The following is a 26,917-nucleotide window of genomic DNA, read 5'->3' as shown; positions in this document are numbered from 1 at the left end:
CTCCTAGTGTGAGGAACCAAGAACTTTCTGTGAGGGATTCATGGAAAATGGAGTAGCTCTGTTTGGTTCATGTCAGAAAGCTTCTCATTCAGGAATGTGGGTTAATAATTTTGATAAACTGGAAGTATTAATTGAAAACTTATCTTCACTTTGTAGCTGCTTAAAAAGGTGTCTAAAACTGGGCACCTATGGCATGTTTCAGGCTAGATGTTAGGAAAAAGTTCTATACAGAAAGAGTGATTGCCCATTGGAATGGGCTGCCTGGGGAGGTGGTGGAGTCGCCATCACTGGAGGTTTTCAGGAGAAGACTTGATGGGGTGCTTGGTGCCATGGGTTAGTTGTTTGGGTGGTGTTTGATTGGTTGATGGGTTGGACGCGGTGATCTTGAAGGTCTCTTCCAACCTGGTTTATTCTATGTATTCCATGTTATTATTTCTTCCCTTCCCACCCTGGTCCAAGAACCACGCTTAATCAACTGTACAGAGTGTTTTAAATCAAAACAGTTTCTATAGAGAATATGAAGTTACTCACTTTATAAACCATCAACTTTTTTCTTAGTTCATCAGTTTAGTGGCTGGAGAGCGGCCAGGCAGAGAGGGACCTGGGGGTGCTGGTTGATGGTAGGCTGAACATGAGCCTGCAGTGTGCCCTAGCAGCCAGGAGGGCCAATGGCATCCTGGCCTGCATCAGGAACAGTGTGGCCAGCAGGAACAGGGAGGTCATTCTGCCCCTGTACACTGCACTGGTTAGGCTGCACCTCGAGTACTGTGTCCAGTTCTGGGCCCCCCAGTTTAGGAAGGAGGTTGACTTGCTGGAGTGTGTCCAGAGAAGGGCAACAGAGCTGATGAGGGGCTTGGAACACAAGCACTGTGAGGAGAGACTGAGGGAGCTGGGCTTGCTTAGCCTGGAGGAGACTCAGGGGTGACCTTATTGCTCTCTACAACTACCTGAAGGGGGGTTGTAGCCAGGCAGAAGTTGGTCTCTCCTCCCAGGCAACCAGCACAAGAGGACACAGTCTCAGGCTGCACCAGGGGAGGTTTAGGCTGGAGGTTAGGAGGAAGTTTTACACAGAGAGTGATTGCCCATTGGAATGGGCTGCCTGAGGAGGTGGTGGAGTCACCATCACAGGGGGTGCTTAGGAGGAGACTTGACAGGGTGCTTGGTGCCATGGTTTAGTTGGTTGGGTGGTGTTGGATGATAGGTTGGATACAATGATCTTGAATGTCTCTTCCAACCTGGTCTATTCTATTCTATTCAGATGGTTACATAGATGTTTCAGTGTTACAAAGATCTTAATCTTCAAATCATTTAATCTCAGAGTGCTGTGAAGAAATCAAGTATCCAAGCTTTACAAAACAAGGAAGCACACCTTGTGACCAAGAGGCTAAGGCTAAGTTCATGCAAAGTCTGTGCAGAGCAGGATTTCACTTTTAGTTGGTAAATTGTTCCCGATTCCAGGAGACCAAGGAAGTGGGGATAGAACAGAGTGTAAAAACAAACAGCCAGCCAGGGTGGAAAACAACTTTTATTTAATTCCCTTTAAGAAAACCCAAAGAAAGGTTAAATTACTCTGGAAGAAAGGCTTTAAACAGGGTCAAGATAATTACCATTATGTGCTTTTGCATTCTCACGTGAGGTCTTCAGAAAATAAAACCCAAGCCCTACAGCCAAGTAAGTACTTCTGAAAGGTCCCATTACTATTCCTTTCCTTTACTGTAGATCTGTTTTTGTGTTGCAGATCCATTTTACTCAGATCTTTTTAATTCCAACTTACTTTGACTGCTTCTTCAGGCAGGTTAACACCCAGGGCAAACACATGCAAGCTCCCACTATCCTTGAAATATTTTATTATAAAGCACTTCAGACAAACTTGTTTAAAACAAAAAAGCTCTCATCTGGAAAAGGAAACTATTTTAAAACAACATTCATAAAGAAAATAGACTGTTCTTAAGCATTGACTTCAGTTAGAGCTCTTCTGTAATGCAATCTAAAGACAAAACTGAGGGGTCAAGAGCTGTTCATTTCATATACACTCATAAAAGGAAGACTAAGATGTTACACACAGCATGGAGCATCTTATTGTTGATTAATGAAATGGGAACACTTGACAGTTAATTTGGGCCTGACAGAACAGTCCAGCATTTAAATATTTTTCAGTCCCAAAAGAGACAAACCATTAACAATTTCTCACTTGAAAACTAAGCCAGCCCTGGGTAAGGGTTAGAGCCACTTCAAAGCATCTAGCTTGGTATCAGCTCTTCATTTCATGTACTTCTCCTGTTGATCAGCCAAGATTTTTGCTGAGGACTTGGCATCATAGAAAAGTTCATTTATTTCTTCAATATGCTCTTTCTCAATGCTGTCTTTCCCATTAATCTTGGCAAGCAGGTTAGCTGGGGTCAGTAACTGCACAGCGTACCTGTGATCAAACAGAGACCGATGAATAATTACAGTTCCAGCATTCCCAGTGAATGGATTAAGTGCAGGGGTGGGAGATTTGTTAGGAAACACATGGCTCTACCAGCAGTATAAAAAAAATCTGCAAGACTCTCCAGCATGTATACTCCTTAAAAGAGGAAAGAGAATTACCACTGTATTTTTTCAGCATTAGCACTGCTCTTAACAGACCACATTCTTGAATGGAAGACATTTGTCTTGCTTCCAAAAGTGGGTTGTCCTACAGTGGGTTTAGACCCAGTCATACCAAAGAGAAAAGCCAACTGCACACAACTTACCTTAAAGTTGTCTTGGTACCAATTTCCCCTAAATGGTTTAGAGCTTCTTCACTAATATTAATTCCTTCTGTCTGAGCACGAAGCTTTATGATCTGTTGGGATGAATGAGTTAAGTGAGATACCAGCCCAGTCAATCAGGATAGCTTAGCATCTGGCAACTCTGCCCGGTTAGAGATGAGACATGCTAAAAAGTGAGATGATGTGGAGAACTAACCTAGTGTAACTTACTACTAGACTAGAATTTGTAGAATTCTAAGTCTCTGAATAGACAAGTGCAATGCTGAAAAGCTCATTATCACAAAAGACGGGTCAAGTAACACATCTGGACTACCACATACTAACTCTGCATGGTTACCAAAGTGTACCTGCTGAAAAAGGAGCAGAATGAGAGCTAAGGACAACAAAAATGGAAAAACTATGGAGGAAGCAACAGTTGGAATCTTGTGGACAACACCACCAGTTAATTACCAAGTTTTGCAGTGTATCACTGCCACTACAGTGTAATGCCCTCCAAAGAGCCCTGCAGAAAGCTATGCCCTTTCCTTAGCAGCTCACACTGGTTTTTTTATTCAATTGACAAGAAGATAGCAAAATAAATCAAAAGTTACTTTCTATGATTCACCTATTCCTGCAAGTAGAAAATAAAAATAAAAATCACTAAGAAGAATCTAATCTTTCAAGAACAGTCTCAGGCTTGTACCAGTTTGAAGATCTTCACAAAGTTGGAAAGCAAGATATCACCAATAAGCCCAAGCATATAAAGCTGTAACAAAAGTGGCACAAGTCTCTCGGCAGTGCGTATTACCAGCTGAGTGATAAGGGGCAGACTGGATAATGATGTTGTGTTGTAGTGCTGAGATAACTCTGGAACTGCAAGCCTCATATAATACAGGTATTTTTCACTTTGGCAGCTTTGTAAACAAGATATCAAGAAGCACTCGTTTAAATTAAAGCCATAAAAATGCGCTAGAGGAGTCAGGGTAGGGAACAGAGCTAGAGAGGGGCTTGAGATGGCAGGAAGCTGAGCTAAGATATTAATACTGAATACTGCAATTTGCAGCAGCATTTGCTCATTTCAGATTGAAGAGGTTTTTAGTCTCTTAGCTCACCCAAACATCCCCTTCCCTTCATTCAAATACTACTCCTTTATTCTTTCCCTGCTAGAAACAAGGTATCTTGAATGCCACATCTTTAACAACCTTATTATAATAACTGTTTGGTGAACCTTAATGAAGGGCTGGGGTCTGAGCCATTAACCCAGGAAATACATATATAAGCAAGCTGCTATGAAATAGGAAAATAAGAGTTTATCAAGTACAATGCATTAGGAACAAAACGTCCCAGTTATAGCCTCTAACATGATAAAAAAGTTTGATTACAACAATACCTGACTAGAATATGCATAAGTGAATTTTTTCCCTGTTCTGGTTACACCAAGGTATCTGTGGGTCTTACTCTTAGTGGAGCTACACAATGGGACTCTCACTTTATCAATACAAAAAGAAGTATCTTGAACTAGTTATAAACAATACACAGACAATTAATATATTGATAAATCAGTTGGGAAAGGTTAAGGCAAAGAGTCTCATGCAAAAAAAGCCTAGTGAAAACTTCCTAGCATGAATGAAAAAAAATGGGAGCAAAAATAGAGAAATAAATTTATGGATGGCTTTATTTTTAAAGCCCCCCAACTGTATTTAGCTGGAAATCAAAGTTAAGTGTAACAATTCCTCCTCTTCTCCTGAGAGAAGTCATTTAAAAGCCTTAATCTAAGGGAAGATGAGATTACCTCACTATGGGAGCATGATATATGGGACAATGTCTGGACTCTTTTTAGCTTTAGGAAATGCTACTGTAAACACCACCTTTTCCTTTACCCCTGTGGAGAGTGGAAATCACAGCATTATCCAGCTCTTCTGAAAGTCAACAGCTCAGAAACAAGCTCTTTAGTAGTGCAGTATCTGCACTATAATACAGCACACCAGGCAGGTGTTATATACAGCAACCTTAACAAAGCATGAGTAAATACACCTACTCCCCTCATTACACAAAATTCAGATACAGCATAGGGAAGCGCAGCGCCTGTAATGTCCCCAGAATGAGCAAAAACCATGCCTTTATTTGTATAAAACATCATCTTATTATTAAATCACTGGGCTGCATCTACTGTAAGCTGTACCATAATGCTTTAAAGTGTCCTTTAAGGCACCAAAAAATTATCCTGAGAAGGGCTCACAACAGCCATATGTGAAAAGCTCCTCAAGAAAGGAAGCTTAGCCTCTAGGTTTATATTCGATAAATGCCTCCGCTTCACCTTGGCACTTATCCAGCAGGAGGAGACCATTATCTCCTGACAATGCTCTCCTTCATTGACACTATCTCTTAAATAATACAGAGAATTGACATGATAAACCTTAATGTCTTCTGCACTGTGTCACTTCACAGCTTTGAGACGCTAATGAGGGGGATCTTTGACACGGTGCATCATAATGGCACCCGAGCGTTATAATCGATACACAATACCTTGTGATGGCCACAGAGGAAAAGTTCCAGGCATTCAAGAGCATCTCTCTGCAACACTTAACTGTGCTTGCATTTCTAAACTTGACTAGGAGCATGAAAATCCTCCCAGTTCAAGGAGACAGGCCTAGCAGGTTAAAGCTGTAGTACAGTGCATGAAGCGGCGTTCCTGGATCCCTCTCATCTCCTTCACAGAGGAAGTTTGCTTGATGTCTGGGACCAAAGGTCCCAAAATGTAACACTTCATCTCATACCACCTGAGAAAGCATTACCTGCTGGTATCTGCAAAGTCTATGCAAAGCACATCTATGCAAGAGAGAAGGTCAGCTACCAATCACACTATTTGAAGCAAGCAAGATGTCACTTTCAGCCCTAGATAGGCTTCACAACCACAGGACCCATCACAGGGTGGAAATCAGACAGAGGAACTGCATGCATAGTTTTAACCATCTTACTATAAACAGTTACTAAAGCAGCATGCATTGAGGAAGTGGTAAGCTTTCTGGCACAAAACCTGGTGACCACAAAGTGTCAAACAGCTCTACAGCAACAGAATACACAGAGATGTAGCAGTAGTCCTGATAGACTAGAATTTCTCTTAAAATGCTGTGCCTACCTGCTTCATTTCTTGGGGTGTGTACAGCATGGTTCGAATAATCATCACTCTGTCCAGCAAGTCCAGCGGTATTCCATGAGGAGACACTACATCCTCTGTTCCTCTAAAGGAGACACCAGAGACATCAGATACCATTCTGAGTTCAGCACACTGAGTTCACCAAAATCAATCCTAAGGGACTACACATCTACTCGTTTACAGCTCTTGTGTCTTTCCAGAGAGACACGCTCCCCAGACAGACACAAAACATTCTTGTCTGAAGGTCATACTGGTCAGCCCAAGGGAAACAAATACAGTTTCTGGAGCCCTTAAACATGCCACTCAAAAATACTTGAGAGGTTGTGCTTTCCATCACATTTCCCTGCCTTGTATCTTACGATGCAGTTTTATCTAGTGTTCCAAAGGATCCTCTGGCAAGGAACAAATAATTCTTACTAAGTTGTTTAGCAGTATCAGTAGAAATTATATACACTGTCTCCTATTTGGAGAACATCCCCTCTTGCTGAGTAAGTCATTAGTCTGTTCAATCCTTTCCCCAGTCCTTGCAGTGATTACTGCAGTGATTACATTCCATGCTTGCAATCCAGCAAACTGAGAAGTGAAGGTCTGTGCACACAGTACAGAGCAGGATTTAGACCCACAACCATTTTATTGGTTTGATGTACAACACCCAACAGCAAAGGCTGCAGACACACCTATTCTTGGTTTTCCACCACAATTTGCTGTGAAGTACAAAAGTGACAGATACCCAGATTTCGTAAGATCTATAGAGGTTACAGGTAAAAACAGTTAAGTGCTGGTAGAGAACTACATTTCTAAGTTGAGTGCTAGTATGCTAGTATTCAGTCACTGTGGCTTGGCTATTGAGAAATTAATGCCCTGAAATCGTCTGCTGTAGTCTTGAGACAACAGCACACTCTCCTAAGTGATTTCTTCTCTTATGAGGTTACAGAATCAACAATTCATTTTTCTCCAACCCTTTTAGAAGTCATCTGCAGGCAAATCAGAGCATCACTCATTACCTGAGATAGCAATATACAGTTATAAACTTGCTTTTAAGGGCTTACTTTAGCCATATTAGACACAATTATTCTGTGGAAATCTTTTCTTCTTAAACATTTTTTTTCCATAACAAAATCTGCAGTGAAGGTACCCTGGCAGATCTCTATTTGCTCTACTTCAACAAGACAGCCTTTTCATGCCTTTGCAAAGACAGTGTTGCAATCTCCACCTCAAGGTGATAAGCCCTTCAAAACTGTTTAACTTCTAAGCAATGCAAGCAGAGAAATATTAATACCAGATGAGGTGCTAAGAGGGAAAGGAATGGCTGGTTACACAGCTGAAGTGAATCAATTGAAAGAGTAGCACTCATTGCTAGTGACAGCTTGTTTAGACATAATTAAACCTAGACCACAAATTAGCAGTAGACCTTAAGGAAGTATCTGAAAGAGAAGAACACTTTTACTGAACATGCAAGGAATGTATTGTGTGGGTGCAAAATATTGAAGTGGAGACATGCATTGCTGTGGAGATGAAAAACAAGTTAGATGGTGAGACCAAAGAATGACAAAAAGCCAGCCCAACATAGCAGGAAATAATGAAGGGCAGGAAGAGGCTAAACCATGACATGCTTTAGCAGCAAGAACGGGAAGCTTAAGTCTGATGCAATGGGGATAGCAAACAGCAGAATGAGAGAGCAGTGAACTATGATATTAAAGGTTTGTATGCCCGGTGCTTCTGAGGTCCCTAATGTGGAAGCAACAGATGTGTTGAGGTATCCAATGAAAAAGGTAAGTGTTACAGATCACCCAGGAAATAAGACAATTCAGAAGCTGTTTGAGAAAGAAGGATGAGTCAGTGTAAGTAAAAGGAAGAATTCCATTCTGTTTAACTCAGTCAGCCTGGCATTAAATGCCTGTCCCATCACAAAGCTCACAAGCAGTTCTTAAGCACTGATGCAGCTTACAACCCAGGGGGATTATCACAGGTGCAGCACTGGGGACAAAAGCCTTCCATGCTTCTGACTGCTTGTACAGCCAATTCTGAGGTTTATGGACCAATGAAAACTGAAAAATTCAATTTCAGACATCATACCTGATAACACAGTTCCCTCGATTGGAAGCAAAGATGACAATGGGAGAAATGGAAGACTCCAGAGCTCGGTGCAGGTATGTGAAACATTCTATGTCCAGCATGTGAACTTCATCTACAAAGAGTACACCTGGAACTAATTCTGCGATGCCTTGATCGATGTATTTATTTACCACCTTATTTATCTCTCCTCGAAGTTTGTCTGGAACAAAAAGAGACTGCTAGTTGCTCTGCTAGAGAACTGTAGGTCTGTATGAAAGACTAAAAGCAAGCAAAATTCTCTTTGCATTTCTCATGGTTTGGTATTTTACCAACACAGGGGGGAAAAAATCTCAGTGATACTGAAATTAAGTGGCATTCACTACCGTGCTGGAGAGACATTTGTGCAACAAAATATATTTAAACTAAACTTCCAGCACTTCATTGAGGTAGTCTGTGTCCCCTCACATGGCTTATGAAAAACTCTTCATTTTTGTGGGTTTAGGGAGCTTGGCAGAGGAGAGGGGGCAGTCAGTCAAGTCTCAAGTTTAAAACATGAAACTTGAGAAAGTTTCCAAGCATGGCTGAAAGCTGAAAGAACAAAACATGGCTACTGCATTTCAGCAAGAAATGTGTGTAACAACCAAAAAAAGCCAAATGAAAACCCAAACAAAACCAAGGCCACATAAAATTTCTGTGAACATACAGGTGTCACAGCCATGCAAGATGTTACATCAATAAATCTGACGTTAGAATAAGAAAGTGACCCTTGGTGCAGACAAAGTACTTCAAAAGACTGCCATTCAAGTTAGGTATTGAAACAAACTTAGATCTAAATTTAGATAGTCACTCACTGAAACATCATGGCTTTCAAAGCAAAAAGGAGAATAGATCATGTTTTCTCCCCTGCAATGATGTGTAGGTAGGAAGAGCAGCAGTGCACTGACAGCACCTGCCTACCGAAGACCTATTTAAACTAAGCCAAGGTTAGGGTCTTTAGAAGCCATTTTACTACCCCACAGAAATTCAGTATGGTTGCTTCATGCAGCATGCTTCAGGCACACATCCTAACAACATATTTTAGATTCTTTTGTTCTTCTGTTTGGCTCTTTGTCAAAATCTGAAGCTCATGCTTTCTGGCAGGAGTGTTTTGAGAAGGGGGATGGCACTAAGCATTCTGAACACATTCTCCCCAGGTAAACAGGCACAGAGGACAGTTTGTATTTCATCACTCTGTGTGAACCAGTAACATGTTGTACCATTTCCAGCCATTGCAATCCCAGCAACTCTTATCACTGTTTTTTTGAAATGTATTTATGGATAAACATTATGGAGGCATTCACTGACAGATGGTGCAGGAACAATCCTTGTCTAACTTGCAAACATGTATTGGTCTGAAAATACCATGCAGGATTCATACCAGTAATCTCAGTTTTCTTAGGCTTCATCAATTGTCCCATCATAGAAAGGATGTCTTGCCCACCCTAGGAGGAGAACATTATGGATCAGCTATGAGCTCACAGAACCAATACATACTATGAGAATTTTATAGAACAGAAACTGTTTGCAGCTGTTTCTTGCAGTCAGCTTGGTACATTATAGCAACAGTAGCTGATAATCTTGTCAAAGGTTAGGTCACCACTTCGGGAGTATTCTTAACATGCATTTAGCTACTTCCTCTCCCTTTCTCTAGCCTCATTCATTTGGAGAGCATGAAAAAACAGTCAGATAATCTTCTTCTAAAATACTGTCACAGACAAGCTCCTAAGGACTAAAATTCTCAAGGAATGCAGAGACTTGGATTTCCTGCATACACAGTAGGTGTTGAGCCTGTAAACACAGGAGCAATTATGCTGAGTTTTAAAGAGTTTTGAACACCTTGGGTTTTACATGTAAATGATTTTGTTGGAAAAACTACATTCATTTTGAGATGGGGTAAAGGGCTTGTATGTGACTGTAGGGATGCCAGTCTTTAAACAAAAATACTGCATGGTTAGTGACTTTGTGAGATAGATGGAATTCCCTCAGTAACAGGTTTATGTTAAGATGCAGCAAGGAGTAATTCTCCTGTTTTCAGTTCTTTGCTGCAGTATGTTCAGAGATCTACAGAAAGTCGCAAGAAAATTTAACAAGAGGCTATGCAACACTTCTGAAGGAAGCAGGATCATCAACAGAATCCACAGCAGTCAAAAATACTTAGTGACCTTTTATTATAGTCCTTGCAGTTTCCATTTCACGGCCTCAAAACCACAGACACAGAGCAGAACAAATTCATCTGTGTTCACAACTTTCAACCAAAAAAGCGACGTAGATCTGTCTGCTGCTACTTCCTATTTGTAGGCAACTCTCCTTTGGGAGAGAAAGTAATGTCTTTTTTCTGGTGAAGAGGAACAGCCTAGACTGTTCACACCTGCTGATTTTCCTACAGGGGAATTTTTAAGGGTGATTTAAGACAGCTCTAATTTCAACACCTCCTTGATTATTCTAGTAAGTATCACATATATGTCAAATAATTTTTCAGTAAAGACTTCATCTGTGGAGTCAGATACCTGAGGTCGAGCATTGGCCACATCCAAGTCATGCAGGGTGACATCCTGAATAATTTCCTTTTTCTTGTGCACATCACCCTTTGGCAAGGGAACATACTCTTCGGCTTCAAGGTCAAATTCCGTAGCATAGATATCACACCTGCCTTGCCTCTGAGGAAAGGCAAAGAAGAGAAACCCAGGTATAGAATTAGTTTCAGTGCCAAAACCTTGAGTGGCACCAACTTGATAAAGATAAAGGGCTTTAGTTCACTATTCCAGTCCTGACAAGCTTCAGCTGACAATTCAGACATCCCACTCCCTGCTTAGCAACAGGCATACCCTATCTACTGATCAAAGCTCAAAAACTGTTGAAAAACAGCTGATATTCTCAGTGGCAAGAATATTCCACTCCCCTCTCTCCCCTTCTTCTGACTGTATGCAATTCTTGCTAAAGGACAAATCCAGCAGATTAACTAGAGATTGGGAGAACTGTTGAAGACTCCTTTGTAGGTGGGTGATTTATTATATGATACAAAAATATTATGCTCATCCATTAAACAGCAAGTATCTCTGTACACTGCTTTCTAAATCAGATATGAAAAGAATGCTAACTAATGCAGTATTCCCTTCTACATGTATATATCTTGTGGAGAAAATACCAGAGCGATAAAAGAAAGATTAAATACATGCACATGTCAGCCTGAAAATGACTAAAGTGGCTTGGTTTTCCCCCCGCCCTTCCCTTAAAGATGTCTTGATCTTACAGAAAAGAAAATTCATCCAGACAGCATCAGTGATAGCTTCCTTGCCAGGTGACCTTAATTGTGAACCAGATGACCACGTTCTTTCAGTGCAAGAGAGAATTTTCTCTCCAGATAAGGAAAACACTAGGCTCTTTTCAGAACTTACATGTAACCATTTCATGTCAGTTAAGGTTAATAAATCAGAGCCTTCTGACAAAGGCAGAGAGAGGTCTGCAAGAATACATACACCTGCACAGAAGTGCAGAACTCTTCTTTTACCTTGACGGCTCCACTGTTTGCTTCGATGTAAATAACGTCACCAGTTTCCACTCGCTCCTTCTGCAAACTTTCAAATATGCTTGGGTCCAGCTGGAGACAAGCAAACACCACAGTTGGTCAAAACAGCTCCATATTGTCATGGTAATCAAGGAAAAGACATTTATTCTAAATCTCACTCCCACCAGACAGAACTACACTGCAACTCCCCCCAAAGCTGTGGCATTTGGAATAGTGCTAAAGCACAAATCGGAAAAGAAGATGCACGGAGCTTGCTTTCTTCCAGAAATAAATCTGCTGTCTGAAGGAAGTGATGGTCAAGTGCTAGAAACATGTATCACAAAATGTGGTTTTTTTGTAATGTGACCAGATATTTATATCTGGGAAGCAGCACTTCTATTGCTTTCTAGCAAAACTTTTTAAAACAAACTCTGGCCATAGCACAGGATGATGCCACTTGATTTCTTGAGCTTTTATCTTCTGTGGAGCTGAGTGAGGGAGTGTGGATATGGAATACATTAGAAGCTTTTGTTTCAGTACATGTTTATTCACTTTTGCTCTGCATCTTCTTGTTTTCAGAGTGAAGAATGGAATATGATACTTAACAATAGAGACAGCTTTCAGTTCTCTTGTGCTCTGACAGAGAAATTGAACAACATAGACAGAGACAAGAAAACAAAGGGAAAGTGGGTCTGAGCTGGCAGCCTACCAGCTCAATTTCCAGTTCTCTATCAAATACTCACTGGAGCATAGTGACAGAATGTGCCAGAGAGAACAATTTATACTGAAGAAGGTAAGATTTCCCAAAAATCACCTTCAGAAGTTTGGTCAAGAATCAGGAAAAGACAAACCAAACCAGATCCTTCTTGTACATTTGTTACCACAGACATAAATTTATAGGAAGGCTGAGTGGGCACGTTCCACACTGAGACAGAACATAGTTTAGATTGTGAGCTCAGTGGTTTTTTTTGTGGTACTAGTAATGCTGCAAAACTGCATCAGGACCTCTTCCTGCTTAAACGTGCTGCTGGCTTTTTCAAAACATGCGTGTGCTACCGAAGCACAAAGTAGCAGGGGCTGCACTGAGCAGTGGCTTTATCCCCAACTTAACTAGACATTTGTCTTGTCTCCTACTGGATATTCCATACAGAACAGATACACATGCTCAGAAGTAGAACAAAGTCATCTAGCAAAAGGAAACAGCCTCTTGGCATCCCTGCTGTACAGCGATGGGCATCAAGAGCTTAAACTGGATACAGACAATAATAATAACACAGACCTGAAATAAGAAATGTTTTGAGACTCTACCATACATACCTTCAACTGTTTGGTTCCCTTTGCAGTTTTAAGTCCTATAATTACATGGCTGATTGTTTTGCCATACCCTCCCATAGGATTTTCAGTCTCACATGGAGTTAGTTCTGTAACTTCTCCTTCATAAACCTCCTTGGTCTCCTTAATCCTCAACCCTGCAAGAAATGGTTTAGAATGGTTTTAGTGCACAAATCAAAGGCTGCATCCATTCAGGAGTCTGCTGCATTAGCACAAACAGAATGCAACATATTATTAGGCTGCATTACCTTTAGTAGTATTTTTAATTTTCAAAAGCAGAAAGATCAATTACTGTTCTCTACTACACTATTAAGTGATAATATTCACCCTGTTATCAGAGCAAAAGTTCAGCCCAAGTTCTGACCTACAAAGCACTTTGTTAAAATGCAAGAAATTGTTTTCTTTCTGTCTGTTCTTATTAGTCCTTGAAGCAAATGTCAGTAACCTCTCTTCTACCTCCCCCAAAGCAGGGATCTGCTTGACTTGCTCCCCTGTGCTAAAGGCAGAGAAACAGCTGATCTTCTGAAACTGAAGATCAGCGACACTAATACAACTGCAAGCTCTAGACAATTTTTGTACCATCAGAAAAGTCCGGCAAAGTAAAGAAAAAGACAAGAGAAAAATATTAACTTCATAAAAAATGTTAAATTTTAGAAACTGAGTTAAAAATAGCCCAAAGTGACAATTGTGTTTGAACCCTGTAAAACTGCAAAAAGGCTCATGTATCATTCAAAATGTTTTTCAAGTTAACAGCAAAAGCTGAGCTAGATAAATTTTAGTAGAATCCACTAGAATGCAAACTTAAAACTGCTTCAAAATAGCTGACAATGGCATCCTTACTTTGCTGGTTTTCAGACAGTTGAGTAATCATCATAGTATCTGGGTATCTTCTAGTCTAGTCACAAGTGTTGTAATTAACTAAGTTCCTTTAAATTGAGGAATAATATGGAGATGAAGACTTTTAAGGTTAGACTGTTCCAAAGAAAAAACACTATCATCACCACCGCCACGACAATTATGCAGACGTTCAAACTACATAAAAGTTCAAAGAACCCACATCTGAAGAGACTCCATAAAGTATTTTATGAGACACACATGCCATACCAAAAATAATGAATGGGCTGTAACAAGATATAAGGAAGTCATCCTGCCCAGTCTGTGGCTATTAGGACTTTATAGAACTTTCCTTGTTCCGTAAGGTTTCATTTTGCTTTGAAATGGATCAGACACTTCACCAATAATCTTGACTTGCTGATAGGGGAATATAAGGAACTGACAAGTATGAGTCTGTCTCCCTCTACTGGACCCAAATTAAGGCCAGGATTTGAAATGTGAGAAATGGATCAGTTGTGGACAACATGGTCATTTCTTGGTTGCTTTCTCTTAGGTAGCACAACATAAGAAGTTTTACATACAAGTTAATTTCAGTGATTTTTTTGACATGCTTTTCTCAGGTACACCAAAACATCAGACACGCAAAAATAACGAACCCTTAGTTATAAACCTGATCTAGACACGCAGGCTGCACGTGCAAGGAATGTGAAGCAATATGTGAACTGTTGGTGCCAAGAAGTGGACATCCACAGGTGTGTTTTCTCCTGTTTCTAAACTTTCAGCAGGAGCTCTATTCTGCTCTGAAAAACTGGAAGCTTATTTGTGTGTAGTGTACATTTGATACGCTGCTAATGCGCATTTCCCTTTTCCACTTCATCTGAGAAGAATTCAATTCACATGCTCAGGGTCTGCTCCAGAAAGCAAACCAAAGCTGAGTCAGTGAGGACAAACTAGAGGTTTGCTTCAAATGCACAACTTTGATCTCATGCACTCATATAGAGGTGTCTATAAAAAAATATTTGCAGACGAACACAGTATGAACAAAGGTGATTGATGCTTTGAACTTGCTGCTGATTATCCTTTGTTTTCAAATGCATCTGCACATACCAACTACACATTTCATTCTCAAAAGAGCTCTTCAACTTAAACAGAGCAGCATTTCCAACTGGTTCAATAGCACTATATGGAGTTAAATAGTGCCTGTTTGATTTACTGGCAGTTACAGTTTGGAGACATGGGGAAGAGATATGCTATTTAAGTGGCTATTCCAGTACTTATTTTTTACTGCAGCTGAGCTCTAACATTAGCTACTGTCATTATTCTTGCCAGCTGCTAATAAGATCTATATAGGATTAATCTCTCTCAGCTGAAGGTTTTTTAACCCATACAACAATTCTATCTTCTCATTTCCCACTCTGTCTTTTTATGTTTCTTAGGTATTACAAACTCTCTACTGTAGCCCAAGCAGTATTTGACCACAAGACTATGACATATCCGTTCCTAAAAGACTCCCAACAGCAAAAACTCTATAAACTCAGTCATCCCAGTTTCTTTATAGTGATGGGTCCAAACCAGTCAGCCCCACCCCACCCCCCAAAAAAAAGGGGGGTAAAAAATTGATGTTAACACCCCTGCCATTTGTAGAAATTCAAGTGGCTAAACCCTCTGAAATAAAAATGCAGAATGAGCAACAGGTGCTATATACAGAACCTGCTACTGAGAAACTATACACCCACCCCCCAAAAAATCCCTCCAAACCAAACAAAAAAATCTAAATTAGTGTTTTAAGTAGTGGTTAAGGGTGAGCTGAAGCTTCTCTTGCACCCAATAACAGCTGACACTGCACTGTGCAAACAAAACAGATGTTGTTTGTTGATTTGGGGGCTTTTTTTTCCAATACACACCCTTGTATATTATTTATTTGTCAGGCAGGGAAGCTAAAACATAACTGAACTTTAAACATGACTGGAGAATGTTCCATTATGAGAAACAGTAGTGATTAGTCCTTTAAAATATTTCAGAGATTACTTTTTTCCCCCCCAACACTGATAAAAAAAAAAATTCAATAAAGGTTGTTATGAAAATGTGACATGGAATTCAACAGAAAGGAATAAAAGAAGTTCCATCTTTCAAGAACACCAATATTTGTTTAGAAGTGTCTCTGTATTGACATTCAGGGAATGCAGGGAACTAACAATGTAGCTGGCTGTTAAACCTCAGAGAGTTAAAATACTGCTATCTCTGGAAATGACAACATGGATGGCATAAGTTTCATCTGTAGGTTCAGGTTTCCCAATCTCTGACAGGGAACTTCATCACATCAAGGAAATATTGCAGACTACTCAGTCTCTGGCTTCCCTCCCCCAGGCCCTGCCAGATTCAGGGTAACTAGAAGACCAGAGACTACTGAGAGCTGCTTTCTTATAGAAGTCAACGGAATACTTTTGTTTCATTGCAGAACTGAGAGACTTCTTCACCTTGCTGCCACCAAATACTTAGATGAAGTCCAAGGGGAAACATGGTACAGAAACCAGGAAAATTAACTGCTAATATGTTCAGTACTAAAATCAGTTAGGCTACCCCTAGCCAATCCTCACACAAACAAAGGCCACTTCTGACTGCATTTATCAGCTGTCAGCAGCAGTTATGTAAGAGATTTTTAGATACTTATTGAGGCTGTGTTGCAAACTCAACCAATTTACTTCAAGCTTGTAAAAACACTCTGGAATCAAGGAAGACATTAAGTTAAAGTATTTATTCTGTTGGCAGGGAATTTTCTTTGTGCTTGCTGGAATACTGTCAGGCTAACACTGCCATTTGGGAGTCCCTGATTAAGGCAGTTTATTTAGTAGGGTGAAATCACTGAAATAAAATAGAAGAGCACATTTTTCTGTCTACAAGTATTTCTGCTAGCATAAGAAACTAAAAATAATCTCTCTCTCATTTTACTCAAGTCACAGACAAAGCCTGCAGGTGAGGATCTGAGAAAGTGGACTAAATCGTAACACAACAAATAAATTATGGTTTATAAACAGAAAACCTGGCTCCTCATTACACAGCCCCTTGGGTGCCCCAGAAAGATGTTAAGATTTCCTGTGGGGAAAAAGATTCACTAAATTAGGATCAGCACTACCAAACCCCACAACATGCAATAATCTGAAAACCACCAGGACTACTGAGCATGAAGACAAGTAAAATATCATGCAAATACTTTTCTTTCTCTGAAACTCACCAATCGCACGTCGGAAGTTTTCCATTAGAACTTCTGTTTTCTTGATCTCGGTGGAATAGACCTCACTTCCAACCATGGGACAAAAAGGAACTTTACTTCCCAGTTCCTGAGAAATAGCTAAAGCCAAAGCAGTCTTCAAAACAACAAAAGCAAACCCCACATATTAATTTTTATGAGAATTAACAAAGGGCTCTTTCTGCACAAAGTTAATTTGCCTCATTTGTAATATGACTTTCCCAATGTGAGCTATCAATACCCAGCCTATTCTGTGTGACATACTGCTCGCATCTAAGAACCCTTCTCTGTCCCAGTAAGTTAGACACACACAGTGCCTTTTACCAAAGATTTATAAAAACACCTTAACAAAATGATTGTGGGTATCTGAGTTTGACACCTAACATAAATGCAAACAGACTTAAATAAACAAAGCAAAAACTACTTAGACTTTTTAACATGAAACTAGTTTCTAAGACTCTTCTTCAGAGACCATACTACTTATGTGTTTGGTAACCTACAAGAAGTGGTTCCACACTTATGCCTGAGCACGCCACTGAATGTTACTGTGTTGATGACACGGCAAAAATGAAGATATAGAGCAGGAAACCATGTCAACACATTGATGAAAAAAATTCCAGTAGATGAAAATATAGTGCAACTACCAACCTAAAATGCTTCTGAAAACAAATTAAAATATTAGGGAATACCTTATTTGATATCAAAGAGGAAAAATAGTACCTTGCCAGTTCCGGGTGGTCCTGCCAACAGCACAGCTCTGCCAGCCATCTTCTTGCTTCTGATCAGTTCCACTATAACCCCACAAGCCTGTAAGTTAAATATTTACACTGTTGAACAAGTATTGCTATCATTTCTGTTCCAACATTACTAAAAGTATTTAGAAATATGAGGTTTTTTGTGAGCTCACCAAAAATACTTCACACACACAAAAAGGGAGACAAGATCAGAAAAATCTCCTTCCTAAAAATTTGTGACACAGGCACTTAAAAAAATCACAGACAACAAAACTCAACCCGCCTCCTGGAGTTGCAGGCATATAGAAACGTTTAAAAATAGCACAGGAAATTAATCTTCTGACTTTCGGAATGACAGATCTGCTGCTAAAGCACCCGACCAGGCCTGACACTGGACTGAAATGGAAGCTTCAATCCCCACTTGCACACAATCTCTTTTGAATTTCTGTAGGTTTCATTGCCTTTAATACCCCAACTTCTACGCCTAAAACCTGGGAGACTATGGTGTCAGCCAGCTTTGCCGCCAGCTAATGCAAAAAGAGTAGCGGTGTAAAGAATAGCTTTCATCACCCGCATCGCTTCTCACACAGCGGAATACACGGAGCAGCGCTGACAAAGTCTTTCTAACTTCACTCACTAACGGGACTTAGAGGAACACCCAGTACAGCCCAGACCTGCCCCCCACACCGCCCGGGGCCCCTCAGACTCTCAAATCTACTGGGGTGGAGACTGCAAAGCCCCGAGGAAGCCTCGGCTGGGCCCTGCCACCCCTCTCGCTCACCTCCCGCGCATTCTCCTGCCCCACGAGCCCGGCCCCCGCCGGCTTAGCGGTGCCGCTCTCATCCAGCCCCAGTCCCTTGACATGGCTGTGAGCAGCAATGCGCTGCGTCTTCGAGGTGCTCTTCACCTCCTCGATCTTCATGGCGGGACAGAACAGTCCCCAAACAACCGCACTCGCCACACGCGGCCCGCGCGTTACCAAGGCTCCCGGCGCGCGGCCACCTCCCCCCGCCCCGCTCTGCCATTGGCCCCTGCGCCGGCGCTCTCGATACGTATTGGACACGGCGCATGGCTGTCACAGGCAGGATGTGCATAAGTTTTAGGGTCCGTCAATGCGTTTCCGTGTGCGCCGCCTCCAGAGGGGCCGGCTGGGTGCGGGCACGGTGGAGGAGTAGTGCCGGGAGGAAGGAACCCAAAGGGACGGCGCGGGGTGGGGGCGGGCGGCGGCAGGACTTTATCGGCGAAGAGCACAGGCCCTCCTGAAAGGGAAAAGCAGTTTGTTCTTGCTTAGCAGCTTTCATGGCCCTACAGAAACACCTCCTTCCTTCCCTGAATCTGGTGTGGGTTTGGAACCTGTGCTGCTTCTCCCCGCTGCTGGGGAAGCGGCAGCTCTGAGTTCTGTGCTGCTCGGCTCCGTGCTGGATGCCTCTCTTCCTGTCTTGGATGCTAGGGCTGCCCACGGTTACAGTATGCCAGGAACGTTGAGCAAAGCTTTCTGAAAGCCTCTGCTGAGTTTAGCTTACAAAAGTAAGTCGAGACTTTCCAAGGGTGTTTTCTAAGATTTTGTTTTTAAAATAAAAAGGAGGGGGGGGTGGGAAGGCAAAAAGGCAGCAGTATCTTCTTGCCTGCTTAGTTGCCAATTAACTTACAGCTTTACGTGTAACTGCAAAATAATCCCATTCCATGTGGCTAGAGCTTTTATGTAGTATCTGAGACTTTAATATATGCTGTACCTGTAGATCTTCCTGAGCTTTGACCTACTAAAATGAGGAAAAAGTACTCCCATCTTCTCACCATGGTTTCTGGGCTGCTCAGCTCTTTTTTTTCCCCTCCGGTCTGTGATATTGTAGATACTGGGATTTCTCTCCCAGAAAGAGACAAAGAGTCTTCCCATGAATATACAGTGTTTTCTGTGTTTGACTATAAAGTTACAGCTGTGTCTGGAAAGTTCGTGGCTAATGGATTAACATAGTATGATGCAGGACTGCTGTCTATGCAAATACTAGCTTGGTTTGCCCAAGTACTGCCAGGGAGGATTGCAAAAGCAGCCCTGTGACAGTACAAGCTAGGAGAGCAGCTTTTAGCAAGGATGGGAGTTATGGCTCAATTTGCAGATGCCCAGGGAACACTATGCATGCTATTTTTTTATTTTGTTTTGTTTTGTGGAAGACCTTCCGTTATTTTTTTGTTATAAATGTCATTCAGCCAAGAAAAGGCTGCCCTCCGTTGCTTTCTTCTCCTCTTAATTGTTCTGTCAGCTTACATTTACATAATCTAAAGTTGTAATTACAACATAATTGCACACACATGTAGTTTAACACCTTTGAAAAGGTATCCTATTATTCAACTCTTTTAGCCAAGGATTTTTGAATTCAACAAACCTGAGCTATCCTTTAAATAATTAATAAAGTGTGCATACTCTTTGACTCTATACATCCTCTCAGGGTCATATTAGTCACAGAATGCAAATGCCTAATACGTTCTGAAATGCAGGCATTTTTTTCTCTCTCTGTAAAAGAGCAAATATACAACTTTGATTTCTCTAGTGCATTAAACTGCTGCAAGTCTTGTGGGTAAGTCTGGTCAGAGTTCAAGTTTCTGCCAGTTCTGGAAGAATAATTAGCAAGTCATCTAAGGGGTCTGAAGGCAGCGATGTTGTTAATGAGAGGTCCAGGGTAGTTACAACCCTTCTTTTAAGAAGGACTAGCAATGGGTGAAGTGTGTTCACTCAGACTGAAGTATGTCCATATTCTCCTTTTTATCTTGTTTGATGCTGCAGGTAGGCCTATTTTTAAGATTATGGCTTTTCAAATCTAGTGTTTGCCTATTTGTTCCTGGTGAAATTCGATATATGGGAATGCAAATGGCAGGAAGAGTGAATTGCTGTTAATCTTCACTATAACTTAGAGGAAGGATAGAAATATTCCATGTAAAAATCAGATATGCTACAGAAGGTTCTTTTAATTAAATATTTTTCCTGGTAAAAGTGGGTAACAACAGAATTGTTGATCATTTGTCTACAGCAGTATCATGTCTCAAAGTAGAACTGGAGTAGACCCTAAAACTTCAGTGCAAGTCTTAGGTGCAAGTGTTCAGTAGATAAAACCTGCTTGCCATGATGAATGTACAATTTTAGTATTGAGCTGCAGAAAATGTTACCAGAATTATTTAGATTTGTATTTGCAGTAGAAGATGATACTTCAATATAATAAAGAGCTAGCCAAGAATTGTTTGGTTGACAGATGTGAGGCTGGCTTGTCCCTCTTATTTACTCAGGTTAGTTTTACTTAACAGGCTTTATAATTAGCCATAACCTATGCACGGTCGGGCATAGCTCATTATATTGATTGTTTTACTCATTCCATATGTTCTTTGAGTATTGGACTGAAATTTCAGTTGAGGAGGGAGAGAAGAGTACATTTGGGTGAGGGAAAATAAACAATAATCCTTTAGACCACACAGGGTTAGTTGCTTATTTCCCAGAAAGAGCAGAGTACAAGTCGAAGTACTGAGAAGTTTAGAACTGAACTTAAATAGCTTAAATTATCTCTTATAATTGGCAGCTGATGTGTAATGATGCATCAGTATCAGGTGCTACTGAACCTCAACCATAATGTGATTTTTTTTTAGTGATTTTGAATAGTTGACACATTAGAGAAGGGTAAAATTATTCCATTGAAAGCATGAGTCATCTCTCTCCTTTGTCCATGCCACCACATGGAACATAAGTAGGCTGTTCAACCATTCTGCCCATCTCATGTTATAGATGTTCTGAGGATAATTTTATATTTCACTAGCCAGTTAACCAGAAAAAAAAAAGAAATACCTGTCACTAACAGTCTGAACTGTTATTCCTCAGGTTTAATCAACTCATTTTACCAACATTTCTTTTGCTTCCGCCCCGCCTCCCCATTTGAGGTCTCCTATGTGGCACAGACGTCATGCGATACCCGACGTGGGAGCTGGAGACTTGAGAGCTGTTTTCCTAGACTAAATGTTTGAGGTTACAGGACGTGGCCTAGTTTCACATAAGCTTTCAAATTTCAGTGGGACATGCTGAATCCTGAAACTGTCAAATAGTGTATTATTTTTGGAGTGAGAGAGAGTACGTGTGTGAGTGCGTGAATGACCTTTACATTTTTACCCTATCCCAAAAGTCTGACTTCCTGCCCTTTCTCCCATGAGTCCATAAACTTTAGCAATTAAAGTGAACACTTTTCAAGGAAGAAATTCAGTATAGGAGAGAACAGCTGGGAAGGGGAATGGTTTATTAAGGGGAAGTCAAGGAAAACAGCTAAGTGCTACAAACTGCTTGCTTCATTAGGGATACAGATAAATCTGGAGATGCTGGGACTCTTTCATTTTGTGTGTTTCCCTCTACAACTTAGTAATATCAAGACCTCTGTATGTGTGTATGTGGTTGTTCTGTTGTGTTTCCTGCAAAAGAAGATGAAAGGTTTTTCCTACTGATCATTTTCAAAGCAATAGGAGTGATAAATCCTAACGAATGCCAAATCTGTAATTGAGTCTAAAACTTTGTAAGCTAACAGTATGGACCTCTCTAAACTCTGAATAAAAGTGTCTGTCGAATTTCTTCTCCATGATATTGGTGGTGTTTTACAGGTACCATGTGCAGTCTGAGCTTGCAAAAGCATTAGAGTAGCACGCTGCAAAATCAGATCCACAGACACTAAATTCAGGGCCACAGAGGTGTGTTCTGAGTGGTAACAACAAAACTGTCAACACTGTAGCCAATTTCCATGGTGTTTGGGTTTTTTTCCCTGTCCCACAACACAAGGACAACTGCCTTCCCTGGAGGGAGAGCTCTAGAGGGCAAGTCTTTTTTTGTGTCTAAAGGAAGAAAACTAAGAATAAACCCATACTTACACCTGACACCCCTCCTTCTTGCACTTTACTTAGGAATATAAGGTTATTTAAAAACAAACAAACAAATCCCTCCCCCAAACAACAAAATCAACAAACAAACCCCCACACAGCAAACAAACAAAACAAATGCCAAACCTTTTTTTGTTGGTTTTGTCTGCTTGTTTGTTTGTTTTGTCCCATGAGTTCTATCTACTACCCCTCTAGTGCCTGAGTAGAATGCAGCTCTTTGTTTCATTGGTAAGTTTGCAGGCCAAGCAATATGGGTCACACCTGAACTCCTGCTGCAGCTTCTTGCACTGTGTGGTTCTTGCAAGAGTTACAGAAACATTTAGACCTCTGTACTTTGACAAAGCTTGTTGAAAATGGCAGGTATTTTAGATGCTTTGGGAGAACTGCTGGATGATGCAATTCTGGATTCAGAATGTGAATCTGGAATCAGACCTTTGTCCACCCTTTATTACTGAATCCATCTACTAATTATGATAACAATAATTGGATAGTAGGTAATGTGATGCAAGAATATCTGTGTGGATAATAACTGTGGAGGGCCTTTTATGGGAATGGATGAACACTTTGCATGTATTGATATAACAGATTGAGACATTCAGGGCAATGAAGTGTGCATGAGCCTTATGATTAAACAGGAAACTATTCAAAGCCTGGGAACTTTGTCTGAGAAGTGACATTATGCTTAATTCAGCTCCCATGACAGAGCTGCCATCAAATGGAACTATTCTGCTCTAGAAGCTGATTAACCAGGCTATCTCAGTGCACTGGCAGTACTCCTTGTGAGTTCATTTCTTTCCTTTAGGGAGATAGTTGTCTCTTAAATAGCAGTGAGTGTTAGGAATGTCTGCTATTTTTTTCTTCCCTTGTCAGAGACATTGATTCTGTCATCTTGAGTTCTGTGTGCTAGGAAAGGAGGGGTAATTGGTACCCAGATTTAAAGCTCTGCAATCTCTTTCATGTCGGAGTTCCAGTTATATGAAGTAACTTTTTTTGTAAGCGGGAGCCTGAAGTTTGGATTCAAAGCCCAAAACCTAAATCCATGATGCTGAGAATAACCTTAGGCAAGTCATCTTACACTTCTGGCTCATTCATTAGTTATTGAGGTGAGAATGCTAAATGCTATTAGCAGTATGTAGTACTGTATGGGGAGAGCAAAAGAAAGCAACAGCAGTGTTCTGAAAGAAAAAAATGTTTATAGTGCAAGTTTAGTCTAGTGGACACCTCTAGAAGGTTTATTATGCAGTATTGCTGTTGTAACTTGGTGTTATTGGTACTTGGTCTCCCTAGTAAAAATGCAGAGCGGGTGTTAAGCTTCATGATGTAAGGCATTTAGCCCTGTGTGCCTCCTGAGTTATCAGTAAAGCCAAGTGACTTAAACCAGTGAAATGTGCTCTTGCCTTTAGCACTTCAGCTACTCTCAGGCCTTTCCAATGCTCATCTACCTCTTGGGTTTGGGTTTATTTAAGTATTGTTTTGCAGGAATGCTGTTAATCACTTAATAATCCTGATTATTCTTAATCCCTGAAAGATACATTTTTTGGGCAGTACCCTACACAACATAATGTAATGGGTTGGGGCAGACCCCCTCCCCACCACGCGCAGAAATAACGACTCAGACAAACTGATTGCAAAAGTAGTGGAGAGTTTAACTAGAGAACAGTGAGTGTGCACAAAAGGAAACATGGTGACAAGGAAGAAACCAAAGTAAACCCAGAAAGACCCCAAACCCCACCTGAGGGTGCATCCAAACCCCCCAGGGCTCCTCCTTACCCCCCCCTACTATTAGGCTGGTCTCAGCTGGCCAGATCTGAGCCTGCCCTTCCCCCAGTGGCCTTGGGCCCAATCAGGCCCATGGCCGGGAGATCTCTCCCCCAGTTACCAAGTCTCAGAGAGGGAAGGAAAGAGGAAGTGCCAGACCCCACTGCAAAATTTATAGTGGTGCAAAGGATTATGGTAGAAATACCTAATTTCCTGAGTCCACCCACTGGGATGGACTTCTGGACACAGGAAACACCCCTGTAGCAGAGGGCACCCAGCCCAAACTACGACACAAAAATATACCTTTATTGGAAAATGAATTATGCAAACCCCAAAATTGGTGATTAAGCATAAAGAGTGTAAACTATATGAACCTCTACCCGCTTTTTCATGAGAATTTGCAGTGTCCATGTGATTTTGAAATAAAACCTCGGCACTGTACTTCCAACACCATCAGGGTGGGGTTATCCTTGTAGGCAGAATGAAGATGTGTTGTTGTGACAGTGAGTGGGCTGAGCTAGGCACCCCAACAGTGACTAGAGTGAGCAAGATGAGAGCAAAGTGCTGGTGCCCTGGGGGCTCACTGTAGCCATTGCTCTTGCCTCCCTCCTCCTGCAATTAGACCTGGCCCTCATAAGCCTCACCTGGGGACAGGGTACCACCTGTTGGGTGTGTGGACATCAAATAAAATGCTTTAATTGCCTCTTCTAGAGGAGAAGCTTGGTAGAGGTTGTGTGTGGATGGTGAAGGAAACCCGTAAGCAGGTACTGAGAGGTGAGCCAGAGGTGTTTGTGAGGAGTTGGGTGGTTTTCACCCTGCAGGCACAGCTGCTGAGTATATGAAAAGTGAGGGAATTGCTGTATTAGGGTCATGAAAATGATCAGAGGGGTAGAACACCTCTCCTGTGAGGAAAATCTAAGCTACTTGGAGAAGGGAAGGTTATAGGGAGACCTTCCTGTGGCCTTTTCAGTACTTAAAGGGGGCCTATAAGAAAGATGGAGACAATCTTTTTAACAGGGCCTGTTGTGGCAGGGCAAGGGAGACAAAGAAGAAATATTTTACACTGAGGGTGGTGGAACACTGGCACAGGTTGCCCAGAAAGGTGGTAGATTCACAGATATCATTGTGTTGGAAGGGATCATCAAAGATTATCTTCTCCAATGTCCTTGCAGTCAGCATGGACACCTCCAAATAGATCACGCTGCTCAGGGCCACATTATGATCTTGAATGTCTGCAGGGACAGGACCTCAAACACATTGCTGGGCAGCCTATTCCAGTATATTACCACTCTCATTGTAAAACCCCTCTTCTTTATGTCCAACCTAAATCTACCCTGCTCCAATTTAAAACCATTGCCCCTTGTCCTTTCACTACAAGCCCTTTTAAACTGACCTTCTCCAGCTTTCCTGTAGGTCCCCTTCAGATATTGAAATGTAGTTATAAGGTCTCCTTGGAGCATTCTCTTCTCTGGATTGAAAAGCCCAAATTCTTTTGGCCTGTCTTCATAGGAGAGGCACTCCAGCCATCTGATCATTTTGGTGGCCCTCTTCTGCTTCAGCAGGTCTATGTCTCTTTTGTGTTGGAGGGCCCTAGAGCTGGACACAGTCTTCCAGGTGAGGTCTCACCAGAGCAGAGTGGCAGAATCATCTCTCCCAGCCTGCTAGCCATGTTTCTTTTGATGCAGCCCAGGATGCCATTGACCTTCTGGGTTGCAAGGGCACATTATTGGCACATTATCCAGCTTCTCATCCACCAGTACCCCCAAGTCCTTTTTTTCAGGGCTGCTCTTAGTTTCATCATCCCTCAGCTTGTATTGTATTGAGGGTTGCCCCAACCCAGTTGCAGGACCTTTCATTTTGCCTTACTGAACTTCATGAGATTCTCCTCATCCCATCCCTCCAGCCTGTCCAGGTCCTTCTGTATGGTATCCCATCCTTCGTCTTATTGACCACACCACTCAGTTTACTATCATCTGCAGACTTGCTGAGGGTCCATTCAATCCTGCTGTATCATTGATGAAGACATTGAACAGCACCGGTCCCAGTACAGACCCTATAGGACACCACTTGTCACCTGTCTCCATCTGGGCATTGAGCCATTGACCACTACCCTTTGGATGTGATCATCCAACCAATTCCTTATCCACTGGGCAGTCCACCCACTGAATCCATCTCTCTCCACCTTAAAAAGAAGGATGTTGTGGGGGACTGCATCAAAGGCTTTACGAAAGTCCAGATAGAAGATAGATGCTCCATCCCTGGAAATACTCCAGATCAGGTTGGACAGGGCTCTGAATAACTTGATTTAGTTGAAAATGTCTCTGCTGACTGCAGGGAGATTGAACTAGTTGACTTGTAAAGGTCATTTCAGCCCTAAAACATGATAAACTTAACCAAGCTTTTTGCTTTCCTGGGTAACCCTCCAGCGTGTGTGCTGTTAACGCATTAACACCTTCACCCCATTCACCCCAGGTGGGTGCCCGGACGGCGTGATAGAGCGGCTCCGCACGCTAGGGTGGCTGCGCTGCTCCCTGGCCTCCTGTTCGCCGTGGCTATATAGCCTCGGCGGGGCAGGGACGGAGCTGAGGTGAGGGCGGCGGAACGGCGGCGGCCGGGCCCCCGTTGCCG

General features: G+C 41.7%; 1 protein-coding gene across 1 annotated transcript; it reads right to left on the bottom strand.

Annotated features, from left to right (window-relative positions):
• Positions 1-1,761: 1,761 nt before the first annotated feature.
• Positions 1,762-18,644, bottom strand: RUVBL1 (RuvB like AAA ATPase 1). The gene is made up of 11 exons (XM_009910047.2): positions 18,417-18,644; positions 17,622-17,708; positions 16,887-17,019; positions 12,806-12,957; positions 11,492-11,581; positions 10,491-10,640; positions 9,362-9,425; positions 7,966-8,164; positions 5,872-5,974; positions 2,736-2,827; positions 1,762-2,419 (listed from the first exon to the last, which is right to left on the bottom strand). The coding sequence occupies exons 1-11, from the start codon at positions 18,555-18,557 to the stop codon at positions 2,260-2,262; spliced, it is 1,371 nt and encodes a 456-aa protein (XP_009908349.1). The 5' UTR covers positions 18,558-18,644; the 3' UTR covers positions 1,762-2,259.
• Between the last annotated feature and the right edge of the window lie 8,273 nt (positions 18,645-26,917).

This window comes from Dryobates pubescens, chromosome 1 (genome assembly GCF_014839835.1).
Source record: "Dryobates pubescens isolate bDryPub1 chromosome 1, bDryPub1.pri, whole genome shotgun sequence".
NCBI classification, from domain to species: domain Eukaryota; kingdom Metazoa; phylum Chordata; class Aves; order Piciformes; family Picidae; genus Dryobates; species Dryobates pubescens.
This window is presented reverse-complemented; position numbering and strand designations above follow the sequence as displayed.